This window comes from Balaenoptera musculus, chromosome 17 (assembly GCF_009873245.2).
Source record: "Balaenoptera musculus isolate JJ_BM4_2016_0621 chromosome 17, mBalMus1.pri.v3, whole genome shotgun sequence".
NCBI lineage: Eukaryota > Metazoa > Chordata > Mammalia > Artiodactyla > Balaenopteridae > Balaenoptera > Balaenoptera musculus.
Genome location: NC_045801.1, coordinates 52,674,844 through 52,692,716, shown reverse-complemented (window position 1 = coordinate 52,692,716; position 17,873 = coordinate 52,674,844). Strand labels below are relative to the sequence as shown.

Here is a 17,873-nt window from a genome sequence, read left to right as displayed (position 1 = left end):
AGATAGAAGTCCAGTTACAAAATAACATTGTCCATCACCCCCTAAAATAAAATTTATTTAAAGTATAGTAAGGCTATGTGCAGATAAGCAAGTAAATATTTGTAATTATTCTTTGTGACTCAGAAGCCAGTCTCCTGTGCTCTTTTATTTGCCTATATTTTTAGCAGCAAAATAGAGAATCTGCAAAATCGTGTCATAAGTGCCTTCCCTATCAGCTTCCCAGCACTCATCTACCAAAACTCCATTAGACAAAATGTAGCTCCTGAGGCCCGAACAAACCAACAAAATCCTTGGGGACATTCTGTCTAAAACTTCACCTGCACCGTTATTTCCCCAGCACCTCCCACCAAGGACGCACATTTTTTAGAGGAAGGTTTTTGTGGAGAGCATGTCATTGCCTACATTCAGACATGGGGCATCTATTCTGTGATGGTTATTTCAAATCAAGTATTTATTTTAATTTGGCCTTCAAGTAAGGGCAACTTAATGCGATTCTGGACTGGATTTTTTTTACCACTTCCAATTAGACCCTGGGCAGGTGACTATCTTTCCTTGTGCCTCAGACTTCTCTTCATTAAGATGAGTGTTTGTAAAATACTTCAGAACTCATTTATCATTTCAGATGTACATTGCAAACGTAGGAGATATTATATTTATGGTCCAAGTAATACCACATAGTGCTTATGCAGCAAAAAACTCCAGGGGTAGGTGATAACAGCAAAAAGCCAGGCAGACACAGTGCCCTTTCTCTTTAGCACACGACACAGTTTAGTGATCAATCATGAGCCTTCTGTGGATTTGCAAAGTCAAATCCGATGAACAGGTGATGATACAGCATTCTGTTCAGGTCCATAAAATGTTACTTCCTAGAGGAATCTAATTATAAAGGAAAAATCTTTTCAAATAAAAGTTTGTTTTCTGATTTGGGGAAAGATTTGTTCACAGAAATTTTCTAGGAGAGAACTCAGCTTATGTTAAATTATTTCATTAATTTATTGAATTAAAATGCTCCCAGCTCTTATTTATCTTTATCCATATCAGAACGATCATATAACTGATACTATTTCTAAATTCTACATTTTCTTATAATATAAAAAGGAAAACAGAGGTAAGTGAGCTGGTATCCTAAGCCTATTTCAAAAAGTAACTAGCAGTGGATATGACAAAGTCCAATTTCCAATTCCTTCTACATGTTACAATTCTGGGATTTTTTTTTACAGTCATAATAATCCAAGGCACTATGACTCTGAAATCTCTCTGAGTCATTCAGGATTTTATTACATCCAGCATAATTTGAGTGCTAAGAGTATTTTGATAATATTCCAAAGCTTAAGATTTTTAAATTAACTGTATTTCTCAAATATACTGATAAAAACAAGGTTTTATTAATACAATAATAGCATAATTATTTCTTTCACTTCACTATTTCACTTGCTCTCTCAGATTAATTTTGCTCAATTTTGAAATTGAAGCTATTTTATTTTCTAATTCTTTGACAGGTGTATACAGTAAATTTAATTAAATTAAATGAGAATTGTTAAATAACCATGAAAACCTTCCGCCAGCTATTCTGAATAGTCATGAATTAACTATACAATTTCTAGTGGCTTTTAAAATTCAGCCTCTAAACCAATCAATTCTAAATCACATTTTCAATTATATATAAAGTAATTTAAAATATTTCTTCTTGTGGTGCCAAAACTAATTACCCAAAGAACTGTAGAAAGCAGTAAAATGTGTAAAATTTCAAAGTTCATAATAATCTCGGCATTAATCAGCATTTGGCTTCTAGCACTGGAATTAACTTAAACAATTTGGAGTATTATCTTGAAATTATCATTATCTTTACCAGCCCTGGGAGTAGCTAATGGTTGTTAGACACTGTATAATTAGCATGAGAAATCAGAAATCGATGTATGATCAAATACAAGTTATGTGCCAAATAAAATTACTGTAATTTATCAATTCAGCTACTCAAATATGATTGTCAGTGAGCCCAAAACACTCAAAACACAATTATAATTAACTTCAGAAAGTATCAGGGAACAGTCTGGGAAAAATTAAAAGAAAGGTTTTAATACTTTGTATAACAGAACATTCAAGCTCTGGTAAATCATATAATTTAGCAATTATTTTTCAGTAGTAAATTAATTAAATTTTTACACAGACTTTTTAAATACTAAAACTTGTAACCCACATTAGATAATTTTACTCTGAAGTTAAATGTTCTTTTTTCTTAATCAAATGTATTTTTACAACATAAAATGTCTCCTTTAGACAGAGGCCTAAGTTCCCTGGTGGTCTAGTGGTTAGGATTCGGTGCTCTCCTTTAGACAGGTACCTAAAGCAAGTTTTTAATTTAAATGATTTTGAATTAATTCAAGACAGAACTTTAAAAAATAAATCCAGAGAAAGGCAGGTGGGAGGTTATATGCAAATCCTAGTACTTTCCCAGTAATTCCATCTCTTTTGTCCCACTCATCATAGGCGCACCAGTGTATTTTCACATCCCAGTTGAGATCACCTATGCTAAAATTAATGATGTGCCCAGTCTGCCTGCTTACTGTCCTTCTTACAACTGGGCAGAACAGAATATTAGAGAAAACACTGGTCTTAAATAAAGCAGCCTGGGTTTGATTTAGTCAAGACAATCACTGTCTTATCCAAGGATTTGTGAGTGATATGAGGATGATTCTTGCCCAAGAACCTACCTCAATGGTTTCTCATAAAAATCAAATGGGAATATATATATAAAGTATTTTATAAACTTTCACACAGTATACAAATAAAAGTTATTATTGATGCTTGTGGCCCATACCCACAGTGTTAACCCAGTCCCAGATTCTAAGAATAGTCCAAACCCAGTCTCTACTTGGGGCAAATTAAGGGAGTCTTAGCTAAGTAATTAAGATGCTTCAGACTGTAAGACATTCTTGTTGTCTCTCTTACTGTAAACTTATTAGTTTCTCTAGGTTTATTCTAACAACTGTATCCTTCCTTATTCCTGGGAACAAATGGGGTCCCAAAATATAAATGAATAAGTGAATCAAAACAAGAAAATCTTATTCTTCAGATTCCTGCTCTAATGTTCTGTCTAATACCAGTTCACCTCCCCCTGGAGTTGGTCTCTGCCTTCCTCTCTCTTACTGTCTTTGGAGAAATGACCTGAATCCATGTCCCATAGACGGGAATCTCCTGGTACTTCTATACCTCTCAAATTCTGTCTGACTGTCTGATTTGTTACCACACTCTAGGTTTTGTCTCAATATATTGTTCAGCCAATTAGCAGATTTAGACTCAACGAAGCAAATTCTCTTCTAACCACTATTATCTACAAATGGAGCAAGATTCCTTTTGAGGTAAAGAGTTCTGTATCCCCCTAAGCTAGTCAGGACAAAGCTATGTACCCACCAGCAATGGAAAGCCCTGCTGCTTTGGTTGGGAGCTTAGACAAGATCATTCTATAATCCTAGGTAACCTGCTTAACTCCTCTGTTGCTCTGATTTGCTAATGCTTCTGGAATGACAATAGAGAGGACAATGTATGCCTTCTGACATTGTTGTTCTTTGCCACACTAAACAAATTGTTCCTATGATGAATCCAAAAGAGAAGATACTATTCCCCTCTTATTTGAATATTATTTGTGATTTCAGTTAAATGAAATGTACTCCAGAAACACAAATGATCTGTGTGTTTAGATGTAAAGACTATTACTGCACTAATGTATTTGTTAGAGATATTAGTAATTAGATACAAAAATGGTGTAATTAACTCTGAAAATAATTTTTTTAATCACATATAGTAAGCCATGTCCCAAACCAAATATCCATAAAGAATATGGCATTTCTAATTGTAATTTTACATTACCACGCTATTTTCAGTTCAATATCGAAAACTCTTTATTTTGTATCTGGTATCATCAATGTCATAAACTAAAACGTGAATGTCAAAAGTTTAGCAGTCACTTTATAATATTTGTAGGAACACAATTTATTTGAATTTGGTAAATAAAGTTAAATTAACATTAATTTTGTTTTCTTTTTCCTTTTACTTTTATGATGGTTTTATAATATTGTTTTGTATTTTCCTTCATTTTATGAGAGGACATCAAACATCTGAACATTATTTATGTAGTAAATCCAATGATGCTATAGAAAATGACTGATTTTCCCAGTCTTTACATCTTTCCATTTGGTTATGGAATAAAAAAGCCTAATGATTTGGATATTTGTGATCCAATATAGTATAAATAGCTAGGGTTTTGTCTCTTGGTCATGAGACACAGATGGAAAATAAGATAAAGACATGGGAATAATGGGCAGAATAATGGGTGTGGATTATAAAACTGAACTGTTAGGAATCAGAGAGAAAAATAAGTAAGGAGAGAGAAAATGGGATGGAGATAGGAAAGAAGCAGTAAGAGTGACCAGGTAGCACGTCCAGAAGACAGTTGGCCAGTGGAGTCATAACTTGCCAAAAATCACTATAGTTAATGTGCACTACAGATTGGGTCATAAGTTGCACCCAACTTAAATAAGTTTGATGGTATTTAGGACAACTGAAGCCAGAGAACTCCCACCAAAATAACTATATAAGCTAGTAAATTAAACATCCCTAGTTCCACGGATGCTGATAAAAGACAGGAGACTCCTGAAAAAAAAGACTCAGCTACTCACCTCAAGAGAGTACAAGTATCAGGATAGCTGCACTGATTTCTTTGACCCAAGACCCACGTCAGAGATGGAAGGCCAGGTAGAGTTTGCATGCACCGCAGGAGAGAGACCTTGAGTTTAGGAGATCCAATTTCCTAACAAGTAGTAATCAAACCTGTTCTTTGTCCAGAGGGAAACAAGATTTATTGCAGAACTATGTGATACATTCCTGAGTACAGTCCTCAGTTCTCAGGATTGCCAGCCAAATAAATAATCCTGAGAAGTGGGCTTTGAGAAAGAATAGTCAGTTTTGTGATGTTAGCACACTCAGCAAGACATGTAGGAATGTGAGCGGCCCACAAGGAATGCCTCTCAACAGTGAAACAAAGTGGTTCTCAAAGAGCAGGATGCCCAGATTAGCATCACTCACAGCCTTAAAAGAAATGCAATTTCTTGGGCCTCATTTCAGACCTAGTTGTCTTAGACCATTCAGGCTACTATAACAATAGACCACAGACTGGGTGGCTTATCAACAACAAACATTTATTTCTCACAGTTCTGGAGGCTGGGAAGTCCAAGATCACAGCATCGACAGGTTTGGTGTCTGGTGAGAGCCCACTTCTTAGTTCATAGACTGATGTCTTTTCACTGTGTCCTCACATTGCAGAAGGGGTGATGAAGCTCTGGGAGGAAAAGCTTCCTCTTTTCTAAGGACACTAATCCAATTTTTGAGGATTCTATCTCACGATCAAATAATTTCCCCAAAGCCCTACCTCCTAATATGATCACACTGGGCATTAGAATTTCAACATACAAATTTGGAGAAGACACAACATTCAGCCCGCAAGACTAGAAAAACAGAAATTCAGCAATCTGAGTTTAACAAATACACTCAGTAATTCTGAGACCCACTAAAGTTTGAGAACCAACAGTGTAATGAAAAGAATTCTTGATAGCAGTCAGGATCCCAGAACTAGTCAAGGCTTCGACCAACTACCTGAACATGTTACTCAGCTTGTCTGTGCCTTAGTATCTTCACCTATAGCAGGAAGAGATAATTTTTTTTTTTTAACTGAGGTATAGTTGTTTTACAATGTTGTATTAGTTCCTACTGTACAGTGGAGTTCCCTGTGCTATAAAGCAGGTTCTTATTAGTTATCTATTTTATACATATTAGTGTATATATGTCAATCCCAATCTCCCAATTCATCCCACACCCCCTTTCCCCCTTGGTGTCCATATGTTTGTTCTCTACATCTGTGTCTCTATTTCTGCCTTGTAAACCAGTTCATCTGTACCATTTTTCTAGATTCCACATATATGCGTTAATATACGACATTTGTTTTTCTCTTTGTGACTTACTTCACTCTGTATGACAGTCTCTAGGTCCATCCACATCTCTACAAATGACCCGATTCCTTTCTGTTTTATGGCTAACATTCCATTGTATATATGTACCACATCTTCTTTATCCATTCGTCTGTCAGTGGGAACTTAGGTTGCTTCCATGACCTGGTTATTGTAAATAGTGCTGCAATGAACATTGGGGTGCATGTGTCTTTTTGAATTATTCCTTATTGCTCATATTTGTTGAAGTCCTCTATTCCTTGTCATGTAGCTTTATCAATATTGCCTGACCTTGAAATGCACATGGCAAGCATTGGTAAAACCAGGAGAGATCAGCTGGCAAAGCAGCTCCCCAAGGTCTCATTACCATCCTCCACAGTCCATAGCCTGGGGCTAGCCTCCCAGGCTCCCAGAACTTCTTTGTCAGCAGGCTGGGACAGGAACAGTACCTCAGACAAATGTTAACCAATCTGGAATAGGCTGGCCAATCAACCCAGAAGATCCGTTTATGCATTTATAGGGAGACTAAGTGAAAGAGAGGCTAGCCCAATGTTCTCTGGCCTGAGCATTCTCTTCCAGTAAAGCAAGCTGCTCAGAATTGTAATCAGAAGTTCTACTTGGAAAACATGGATTTAGAACAGATTGTTGATCGAATGTTCTTAGTCTGTCTGATGTGTCCGTGTCTGTAATAGGAATATACCTGTCATTACGGGCCAAGTACATTTCCAGGGTCTGGCCACCTTCTCCTGTGGACAGCCCCTGAATGGCACAGCCAAACTGTCCTCTGAGATTTTCCTGTTTTTCTGTGCTTGCAGTGCCAAACAAGTCTCTCTCAGATCAACACATTTTTTTCCTTTGGCTGATTTAATAATCTTCAGTTATGTTCTAATCAAGTCTCAAAGACCCTAAAATCTTCAGCCTGTCTTAAGTGACATTGCATATTCTCTGCCCTGATCACTTCAGTTTTGATCTTCAAGTTATAGTCTCAGAAGACAATTTGATCATCTTATTTCCAAATTTCTGGCTGGTTACTACACTTTTGTTTTCTCCTCTGTTTTCCGCACCCTGCTTCCCTAAATGGTCATCACCCTAGTAAAGCTGCAGTTCTTCTCAGGTGGGACTCGAACCAGCCAAAACTCAGACTGGGACTTGAACCCACGATCCCTGACTTAGGAGGGGACTCAAACCCACTGTCTTTTCATTGAAACTGCTCATCTGGTGTCAGGATTTACTGAAGCTCAGGTTATTTTGTGTCGGTGCAGAAAGAATTCAGTGAGAAGCAAAGTTGCAGGCAAAGAGTGAACTTATTAACATAGGATGCTTGTGAGAAATACAAGTGGGCAGGTGGTAGAGGCTCTGCCTCAAGGACTGAGAGGACTTTATTTTCATAAACAAAAGTGGGGAGGGGGAGAAGATCACCTTCTTCCACATTCTTAGGCAGGCGTCTATGCTTACATCATTAGTTCCTCCTTTGACCCTATGTGGTTTAACTGGGACTATCGTGGCACTATTTAAATCATATGTATATTATTAGCAAAAGGATGGTAACATATACTATTAATAAAATATGGTAATTCATCTCAGGTTTTGGTATAATGTCCCCTTTCACCTATATTTCTGTCTTGACTACATGCAGAAGTGCTACTCTTCAAGAACTATTAACTGTCTGACTTCATGTAACAAGATTAAGACTCCATATCTATTGTCTTGTGTTTTAACTATCAGGGTTTGTGGCTTGAGTGTGTCCGGTGCTTGGATGGACCTGGTCTTCCTTCAAGGTAGTGTAGATTGTTGCTAGGTTACTGGATTCTTTCCTTGAGTGGGCATTAGCTTATAACAGTCTCCCAAACTCCCTTAAAATTCCCTTTCTATCTTGAATTCCCTAGTGGGGTTTCTAAACTGACTATTTAGTTATCCTACTCTACCCCTATCACCAGAATTGGAGACTATCAGCCTCCAAGAATCACATAGTAGAGCAGCTGCCTTCATTTGTACCATTCCAGAGAGTTACTTCCCTCTTGGTTTTCATTCCATTATGGATTTTCTGATGTGATTATTTCGCCTTACAGTATAATGCAATTTTGGCCCCAAGAGCTTATTAATAGAAGGTAAGTTTTAATTTATAATGAACAGTCACTCCTGGGAATCTATTTATGTTATTTAGAAATTTGAATTGAATTGAATTGGATCTCATTTGTAATAAGGGATTTGTAAAAACCAAATATATTCACATTGTCTATAAAAAGTAAATGGCTGAATAATTACTCAATAAACATAATTAGTGGTGACAACAAATATAGATTATTCTCATTCATGAGACTTGCTTTTCCATAAAATGTTATATAGCTTGTATTACCCACATATTTTCATTTACTTTTTTTGCTCTGTAGATGCTATTTAGAAATATAGATTACTATATCTATTTATTAGTTATAAATCTCAAATAGAAAAAAGATAACCAGAAGCATTTCTGACATGAAAGAAATAATATTTCTTTAAAAGTATTATCCTTTTTTTTTTTGGTAAAACTCTAAATAAGGTGTATTTATTCAATATATTTCTGTACTTATTTTATTTCAAATATATTACTGCATGAGGTTTAAAATTAAATGTGCTTTCCCTGTAGATTAATACTATCCTTTTCATCTTTGTCAAGTAGAAGTAAATTGCTTGGTTCAATATAAACTAAGCCCATTTGAATGGCTCTTCTTTGTTGTTTTGCAGAAATAGGAGAGATTGAGAGTTGAAAAATAATTCATCATCAGGAGAATTTATTTTAAAAACATCCAAGCTCCTATACAGCCAGCAGATAAATTACCCACTAGTCAAGAGAAGGAAAGCACAATTAATTTCACATTATACTAAACCAATCAGCTCCTTAAGCAGCTGTCTTTTTTGAGAAAAAGCAGCAAGAATGTCATAGTTGTTCCTTCCTCCCATGCCTTTAGAAGCAAACAGCTAGTCTTTTCTCAGACTACAAATTCTATGGAAAGCAGGGTGAATATATATATATTTTTTTTTTAAATAAATTTATTTATTTATTTATTTTTGGCTGCGTGGGTCTTCGTTGCTGTGCGTGGGCTTTCTCTAGTTGCAACAAGCGGGGGCTACTTTTCTTTGTGGTGCACGTACTTCTCATTGAGGTGGCTTCTCTTGTTCCGGAGCACGGGCTCTAGGCACGTGGGCTTCAGTAGCTGTGGCACGTGGGCTCAGTAGTTGTGGCACACGGGCTTAGTGCTCCGCTGCATGTTGGATCTTCCCAGACCAGGAATTGAACCTGTATCCCCTGCATTGGCAGGTGGATTCTTAACCACTGTGCCACCAGGGAAGTCCCAGGGTGAATATATTTTGTTGTTTTTAGATAAGGAGAATTATATTCATGACTTGTATCCATATTTTACAGTGCAAAGTTAATGAAGCTTTTGTCTTGTACTAGTGACAGGCAAATGCTTTGAAGTTTTATGACAAGGAAGTAAGACTTCAATAAATTATTTCCAAACCTACCTTTCTTCTTTCCAGGATAATTATTTTTATGTAATCATTTACCATCAAGGAATAAAGGAAGGGTTGAGGAGAAATCATGCTGGGGTAATGGAATATGCACAAAAAATCTGCAGGCTGCAGAAGGCTTAACAAAATGGATTGTTGCTAAACAACCATTCATTACGTTTTTTGAGACCAGCAGGATGGTGTAAGAATATACTAAATTAATGTCATCTGCCATCACTTAACCTGAAGAAACACAATGATTAGTAAACTTTACATACACAACTGCTGCAGCATTTTAAGCATCTTCCATATGTAATAAGAAAGTGATCAATGGAGGCCTTGGAGGAAAGAGTGCAATGCGAGCATATAAAGAGCCTCAGTTCCTTCCTGCACACAGGTGTTATCCATCAAAACCCCCAAACCACAATTCCTTGTGTCTGCATGTCAGTATCATTCTATAGGCTAAGTTTAATTCTCTTTATTAAGGTATTCATTTCGCATTGATAAGGGATGATTTTTGGTATGCGCATACAGGAAATGTACAAAATCTCCTTTACGCCATGCAAAAAGTAGCACACTGACTTTGAACCATTAAGTTCAAGACTTTGTGCTTTAAAGATTAATTTACTCTTCCCACGTACATGCACACAGCCTGGAACTACATAAAGAACACAAATAATAACGTTTTCATTTTAAAAAATACATATATGTTTGATCAGTAAGGATATAATATAGATTGCATGAGGAAGAAGAGAGGAAGAAGAAAAAGAAAGAGGGACTGAGGGAGAGAAGCAAAAAGTGAAAGAAAGAAAGAATATCAAAATATCAAAATGTACTTAGGTCTCACCCATGAAATTTTCTTTCCTGGGGATATAAGTTTTTTAATGATTTGACTGGAGAAAAGACTATTAAGGGTATATATTTTGTTATTTTTAGTTGTTTGACTTATGAAAGCTTTTAATCAAAATTGTTAGGCATTTATTAGTAGGATTATATTTATAAGTAGAACAAGTTTTACAAAAGTACTTCTAAGAGTCCTTTGAAAAATGATTGTCCCTGATTAGTTAATTAAATGTTGTAAATGACATTTGTAAATTTTTACATATTATATATCATGTTTTTAAGTACTTCATTTGTCTGGTTTAACAAATAAAATTTTTCTGAGAAGGAGATAATTCTTAAAATCTAGTAAGTTAAATGTATCAATATGATGGCCTAAAGTTTTCTTACACTTTCTAATATCACACATGAACATAAGATGTGGATGTAAGATTTCAGATCACAAAACTGCAATCTTATTTCTCAATTTTTAGTTGCATATTCTAAGCTGAAATCATAAGATTGTCACATTAATAGATTAAATTATCTGAAATAACATGTGTTTACAGTACCAAATGTTCACAGATTTCTTAACACAAAAATATTAGTACTATGATTTCTGTTCTTGTAAACATTTTATGTTCAACTCTAAATCTTCCTAGAATTAAAAGATATGTACTCACTAAGGAAGATGACATCCAGTTAACTAAAATTATTGAGGTGCACAACTATTCTTGAGTGTGAAACTTGCACACCCATGAAGGAAGAGAAAATACCATCCAGGTTCACTGAGTTCCTTTCAACTGTGATCTTGGTAGGACATGTGACGTGAAGCTGCAGACATCCAGAGCAACTCTCACCACCTCAACTGCCATACCAGTCTTTTTCATAAGCTCTATATCACAGGCCTCAAAACTTTAATAAAGCGTCAAGTTACCTAATTCTCTGGCTACTCATAGGAGTCAGCAACTATTGGAAAGGGTAGCCTGTACCTATGATCTGTCAGCCCTCACTCAGCCACATAAGAATGGGCCTTGGATCTGGAATACTTTCTTACTGAGAAATAAAGAGCCCACGCAGTCAGTCTTACAGCCTTGTATGGAAATACTTTCCCTGTTTTAAGCTAAATAAGTGTTCCTTTGTCTTGCTTAAATGTGTACGTCAGTGGTCCTCAGACACACCTCCATCTTTTAGTATTTCAAACTCCATGAGAGTGGGTTCCAGGTCCTTCTACAGTAGCAACAGGGGTAGTCATAGACCAATTGTCCTCCATCTGCTGCCAGGGAGACTCGATATCTATAGGGACCAGCACACGCTATTAGAGCTGTAAAGTGTCGTTCCATCCAGCGCTTGACTGTGTTAGGTTTTCCTTGACAACTTTGATACCAAAATACAAAGACAAAAATGTTTGTAGTTCTCCCCTGGGATTGATAACCAGGAGCACTGCAAGGTATTCTGCTCCCCCAATATTGATAACTGATGCACTATGTTCTTCTCAGCAGCAACTCCCATCCAAATTGATTTGCTTGTCTTTGGTTCATAAGACATACACATAGGTTTCCCATCTAACTGCAAAAAACCTTTGAAGTTGATGGATAATAGGTGTAATTATATTTTTTACCTAAATAGAAAGACCTTGAACTTAATAGGATTCTAGGATAAATAAATGCCTTTTTCCACTAATCTAAATAAACTTGCATTATTTTATCTTCATATTCATATTCAATTTCTCAATTCAGTTCTTCAACCAATTGAATTTTGACTCTTATATGGTGTTTTCTGGCTCATGGTTGCACCATGAGTCTTCCACTGTCCTTCCTGCTTCTAGCTTTCTTCTTTTGCAACCAAGGTTGTGTAACTCAGATCAGAGCCCTGTACTGGCTTTTTCTCTTATCCCGGGTACGTAAGGCTTAGGAGTGCACTGTTCAAAGCCTTTTCCAGGGGAAAAACATCCTATTTTTCCTAATATCCATATCCTATGTTCACTCTTTAGGGGCAGCAAAGATTCATGAGCAGCCCAAATCTCTTTCCCTAGCCTAGAACTTCAAGTGGTTCTCTTCTGACCTGGACAAGAACTCAGGTTGAAAAATAATTGTTGATCTCAGTCAGTAAATTAGCTGGATTTTAAAAAATCTATCATGCTATAAATATAAATAATTTTAGTGTTGTGTACAACAAAGGATCTGAGAACTTAAGCTTCTCAAAAGTATTTGCCCTAAAGACTTAAGACTTGTTTTATTCTTCTCCTAATTAAGCCTTAATTTCCAACTTATTTATTTATGCATGCTGTCAGCAATGAAACATAAATCTCTATATTTTAAAATACTTTTTTCTTTTCTCAGTTTCTACAGATAAAGTGATTTGAAGTAATGAATGATGCCATGAAAGCAGAAAAGAAACTGTGACAACACCCAGAAATGTGAAAGGAGGCTTCTTACTGCATAACAGTATCTTTGGTTCAATTTATAAAAACCCAAATAAAATGGACAGTATTGTTCAATTTTAGAAATTCCATTTCTTCTATGTTCTAAGCTGTATAATTGTCAGGTTTTATGGTTTAGATTGTAAATGTGTTTTTTCCCTTTGCTAATTATTTTTTTTTTTTAAGTCTTAAAATGTGGAGGACATTTATGAATGGTAAGGGAGACACTGTATACAAATGTATATTTGTAAAAGCTATTTTTATGATTAGCATGTTTTACTGTTGATCATATATAAAAGTCAGGTGATATTGCAATTATACACTTAAAACTTATTTCCAACAATGTCATGTAAGAAAAGATGCATTGTATGCTAGTTTTTATAATTTATTTTTAAGTTATAGTTTAAAGTACTTCAGATCATAAGGATAAAATACTTGAAAAGTTTTATTTCTACCCTCAATAAGCACCATTTTTGTTAATAAATACTGCAAATATTTCAGATGTAATTCAATAGCTAAAGGACTGTTGGTTTGACCTGTGATTAAATTGAGCATTCTCTGCTCGACTGAACTGAAATGACCCAATTATTACCCAATATTTCAGTCTGGGTAGGAGATCCCATGGACAGGTTTTAATGCCAATACAGGTGAGAACTAGACTCGCAGGGATGATTGCCTTGTCTTTGGATCCAAAAGTTCAAATTAGTACATACATCACTTCAGTTCATCTCCTATTACTAGGAACTCTCCATTCCCTGGTATTGCAAGTGTTTTCCAGATGCCCTTAGCCATTGTCTTGTGCTGTGGAAATGGAAGAAACCATCTTCACAGACTGTAGGAGAATTCAGCGTATAATTTCTTAATAAATACTGTTTCTTTTAAAACAAAGTTGGTGTGTATCTTTCTTTTGGGGTGCACTTAGTTTTAATACTTGGTTTGAATTTTTAAGTAACTTGTAATGCCACAAAATCAATGCAACAATGAAAGTAGCATAACTTTATTAATATGCATATTATATGTTATTTATGCCTTCACTTTTCATGGAATGACTTGTATTCTGGAACATATTAATTTGTCATGTAATTGGAAGTCAGATGGCCCTCAATCCATGAAAGAAGGCACACTATGGTTTATATTTCTAGAAGGCATATTTTTTTACTCCAAATATAGAATTTTAAGAAAATATTTCAAGATAGAAAGCAAAACTACCTGAACATAGGTATTTATGCTCTGTGCAGCTAAAACTCTGCACTAAATGACTGCCAGCTCCTCATTAAAGAACAGAGAGAAAACATTTAGCATCACCAAGAGCACTTTGTGGATTTAAAGCCACCTTTTTTCAAAGAAATCAAGGGTCTAGAATCAGCTTTGTATGTTTTCTCTTATTTTTCTAGTTTAATTCCTTTAAGGTGATTTATCTTCTTTCTCTATGACTTTCAAATATAAGCTAATGAAATCTTATACAATTTCATATAACAAGGAATATCAAAAAAAAATTCTGAAGAAAAAAAAGAACTAGAACTCTGTTATTAAAGAAAAGAAATATATCGCATTTGCCTATTTAAAGTCTTTAACAATTTTCCCACTAGAACCTAGGGGTCTAGATCAGGAATGTGCTTCCTTTTTAAGGGAATGTGAAAAACACAATGTAGTACACTGGTTTTGGCCATAATGGGTATTGGAGAATTTGTAACTGCTGTGATTGAATTCTGAAGCTGCAAAGAACCTGTATGTGGTTCTACAAGGGAATAAAATCAACAGAGTGATTCCTTGGTTTGCTGTCAATAGAGGCCTGGGATAAACTGATACTCCAGAAAGGAAGTGTTGCAGGTACTGTGTATTAAGAAAATATGCATGTGGATATTTTTCCAAACTTGCCATTTGTCCTCATAGTAGTCAATAAACAGTGTAGCATTTATAACCTGGCACTATTATAAATTAAGAGAATTATACTTTCTCAGGTATTCATTAACTATTCTCAAAATAAAATGAATAATTCAGATGTCCAAAATAATTCTTTGTTATTGGAGTTTGATTTTCTCCACACAGGCCTTGAAATATGAAACCATGGGTCTTTCTCTTTATTCATTACCCATTCCTGGCTTAAGAATTTCTTTTGATGACAAGGATGGAATAAAATATACACCAGATCAACAAAATATAGATTATTGGGGATTATAATCCCTGAAGGTTTAGTTTAATAAATGAAAAGGAAGATTTTTAAGAGATGAAGAGGGGAGTGTATACTTCTTCTAACTCCAAATAGCATCAGTCTCATAAAGGAAAGAAAAGGAGCATTTGTTGCTGCATTCGATTCAAAAAAAATATGGGACAATAGGCCCACTGCTTGGGAAGTTAAGTAAACCGGGCGCTGGTGATAGTGGGAAGGGGAAAATACCAATTTTGCATCCATCTTCTTCAATAAAAGAATAGTTTTCAAAGCAGAAATAACACACACACACAAATGATAGAAATGAAACAAGATAAGTGGAAACTACTTTAAATAGATTAAAGTTCAGAGAACAGGAATTACAAATGCAAATGCCTGCAGAGGCCTGATAAGATATATAAATGCACTAATCAGGCCTGAAGTAAGTTAGCAGACATTCAATGCAACTATGCTGATGAGGAGATACAGCTGGCTGCCTAATTAAGAAATGCAGACCTGGATTGGCAAGGTTTCCTGATTTTTCAAGAGAAGGTAGGCATCCAGAGTTTTAAATGAGATATCCTATTTTGTTTTGTTTTAATATGAATATGAAGATGAATGAAACCATATCTGTGATTTATATCCAGGATTTAATAGTTGTAAAACTTAAAGAAAAAGCTGAAAATAATGAGAAACAACAAATTCAGTGTTATCTCTGGTGAGCAAAGAAGGGAGAATAGAATAAGAGTATTCAATAGCAGCTGTAATATTTAATTTATTAGGAAAATATTTGAATCAAATGTTTTAAATCAAATACATCTCCAACTAAGTATAGGTTACACTGGTGTTTATTTTATCTTCTCTACGTTTTTTGTAGGCTAAAAATACTTCAGAATGATAAAAGTATGTGATTTATTTCACAATGTTTGTGCATAGGTAGATAGAGATGTGCATATTGAAGATACAGAGATGTGGGTGGTATAAATAGCATATAAAGATGTAGAAATTTGGATCTTTGAATCTGTCAGAAGTCTGTAAGTTTGTGATCTACCTTTTCTAGAGATGTTCAGATTCCTAGAAAAGAATATAACTTAGAGAAAGAGAGATGCCTTATTCTAATGTTCTAAGCTATTTTTGCAGAGGAGGGATTTACAAGTGTATTTCCTATTTGTTAATGAAAAGTCTTTCTATCAGCCCTTGAGATACATAGAACCATTTTAGGAATTTAAATATGGTTCATGCAAGAATTTGGGGTGCCTGAGCATGCAAAATAACCCTCATGTTTATGTGTTGCATCTGTAATATAAGGACTATGCCTTCTCTATCTTTATATCCTGTACAAATGGTACCTTGTACATACAGGTTATTTCTCCATAAATATTTGGGGAATTAAACGAAACACGCTGTGTTCTGGGTTTTCACCTTAAAATTAAAAAAAATGTTTTGAGGTATAATTTGTTAAGCTGCTACTATGTTCTCAGCACTGTACTAATAACTTTATACGCACTATCACTAATGCACACAGGAAAGCTGCAGGATAGGTATAGTTAGCTCCAGTTTACAAGTAAAGAAGGCAGATCATTTATTTAGTCAGTTCTTTACTGAATACGAAATCTATGCTAAGCACTATTCCTGGCAATAGGAGTCCAGCTGTAAATAATGAAAACTGAAAGTCCTGTCCTTGAAAAGCTTATACAGTTCGGGGGGGGGAGGGGGGGAATGACACGCAATAGGCCAATTAACAAGTAAATGTATAGCATTGCAGATGATAATGATGATAAACATCGAGTAGAAAACAAATCCAGGAAGGAAAGAAGAACTGGTGAGGTTTTACAGGGGTGTTTAAATAGGCTGATCAGGAAGTCTCCTTGGTAAGGTGGCATTTGGGCAAAAATGTGGAGTAGGTGAAGGGGTGAGACTTGAGGCGATTTATGGGAAAAACGTCCTAAGCAGGAGGGACAGGAAGTAAATCCCCTGAAGCAGGAATGTACTTGGTGTGTTCAGGAAAGGTGAGGAAGGCAGTGTAGCTGGTTTGGAATAAATGAGGGAAAGAAAAGTAAAAGTAGATGAGGCCAAAGAAAAGCCAAGATTTCACATCACAGAGCTAAGAAGTGATTGAGTTCATTGGTTTAATGCTAGATTAGATGGGAAAACAGAGAAAGGTTTTGAGCACAGGAATTATATGATCTAACTTAAAGGTTAAAAGAATCATTTGGGCTCCTAAGTCCGGAATAGAATACAGAGAAGAAACGAATCCAGAAATCCCTGCATTCTAGGTTGATAAACAGCTCTGTGAGTTTGGCCTGTAGCTAGACTGGTCTGATCAGAGCAGAGAAGCCTGTTCATTTATTCATCAAATCTGTGTTGAGCCCTTACTCTATTCCATATATGTACTTGACAGTGGGCATGCAGTGGTAAAACAGACACAGTCCCTTTGCTCAAGGTACCTAGTCTAGTGAATAATATTGAAAAATAGCTGAATAAAGGTAGAATAAAAATGTTCAAAAACAATATTGCAAATCAAAAAGAACACTTATGGCAAAATCGTGTTCCTTACAGCTCTGATGGAAGTAGATTGAGAAGCATTTTTTAAATTACCTTTGTTCAACCAGATGAAACAGAGAAGCATAGGTGCCTCAAAGTATAAAGGGCAAAGCTTGGATTCACCACAACTCTTTACCCTGATCCCACAGACATTGAAGGAAAAAAAGCTATTCCCCAAGTACAAGGGAATTCTCTTCCAAGTCAGTCACAGTAGTGACACACATCTGCATACTCATCAGCTCCTTCCTTTCTACAGCCAAAGAGACACTTCAATACTCAGCACACAAAGTGGCAGACAGTTGGACAGAACAAAAATGATGACCCATCAGCCAGCCCTGCTCTTGACCAAGATCCTGGTTTTGTTCAGGTATCAGCCTGAGATGGCTGTGTCCCCCCTCTTAGCCTCAGGGCCTCAGTTTTGAATTTTGGTACTCTAAGCCAAATGATTCTC

General features: G+C 35.7%; 1 protein-coding gene across 5 annotated transcripts in view; it reads left to right on the top strand.

The window, feature by feature from the left end:
* Positions 1-13,764, top strand: part of RALYL (RALY RNA binding protein like) — an 858,672-nt gene extending 844,908 nt beyond the window's left edge. For 4 of the 5 annotated variants that reach the window (XM_036829780.1, XM_036829779.1, XM_036829782.1 and 1 more), the window contains one exon: positions 12,650-13,764. In XM_036829780.1, coding sequence (XP_036685675.1) covers positions 12,650-12,672 — 23 coding nt within the window. In that variant the 3' untranslated portion in view covers positions 12,673-13,764. The remainder of the gene's footprint in view (positions 1-12,649) is intronic. The other variant, XM_036829783.1, reaches the window with a different exon arrangement.
* Positions 13,765-17,873: the final 4,109 nt, after the last annotated feature.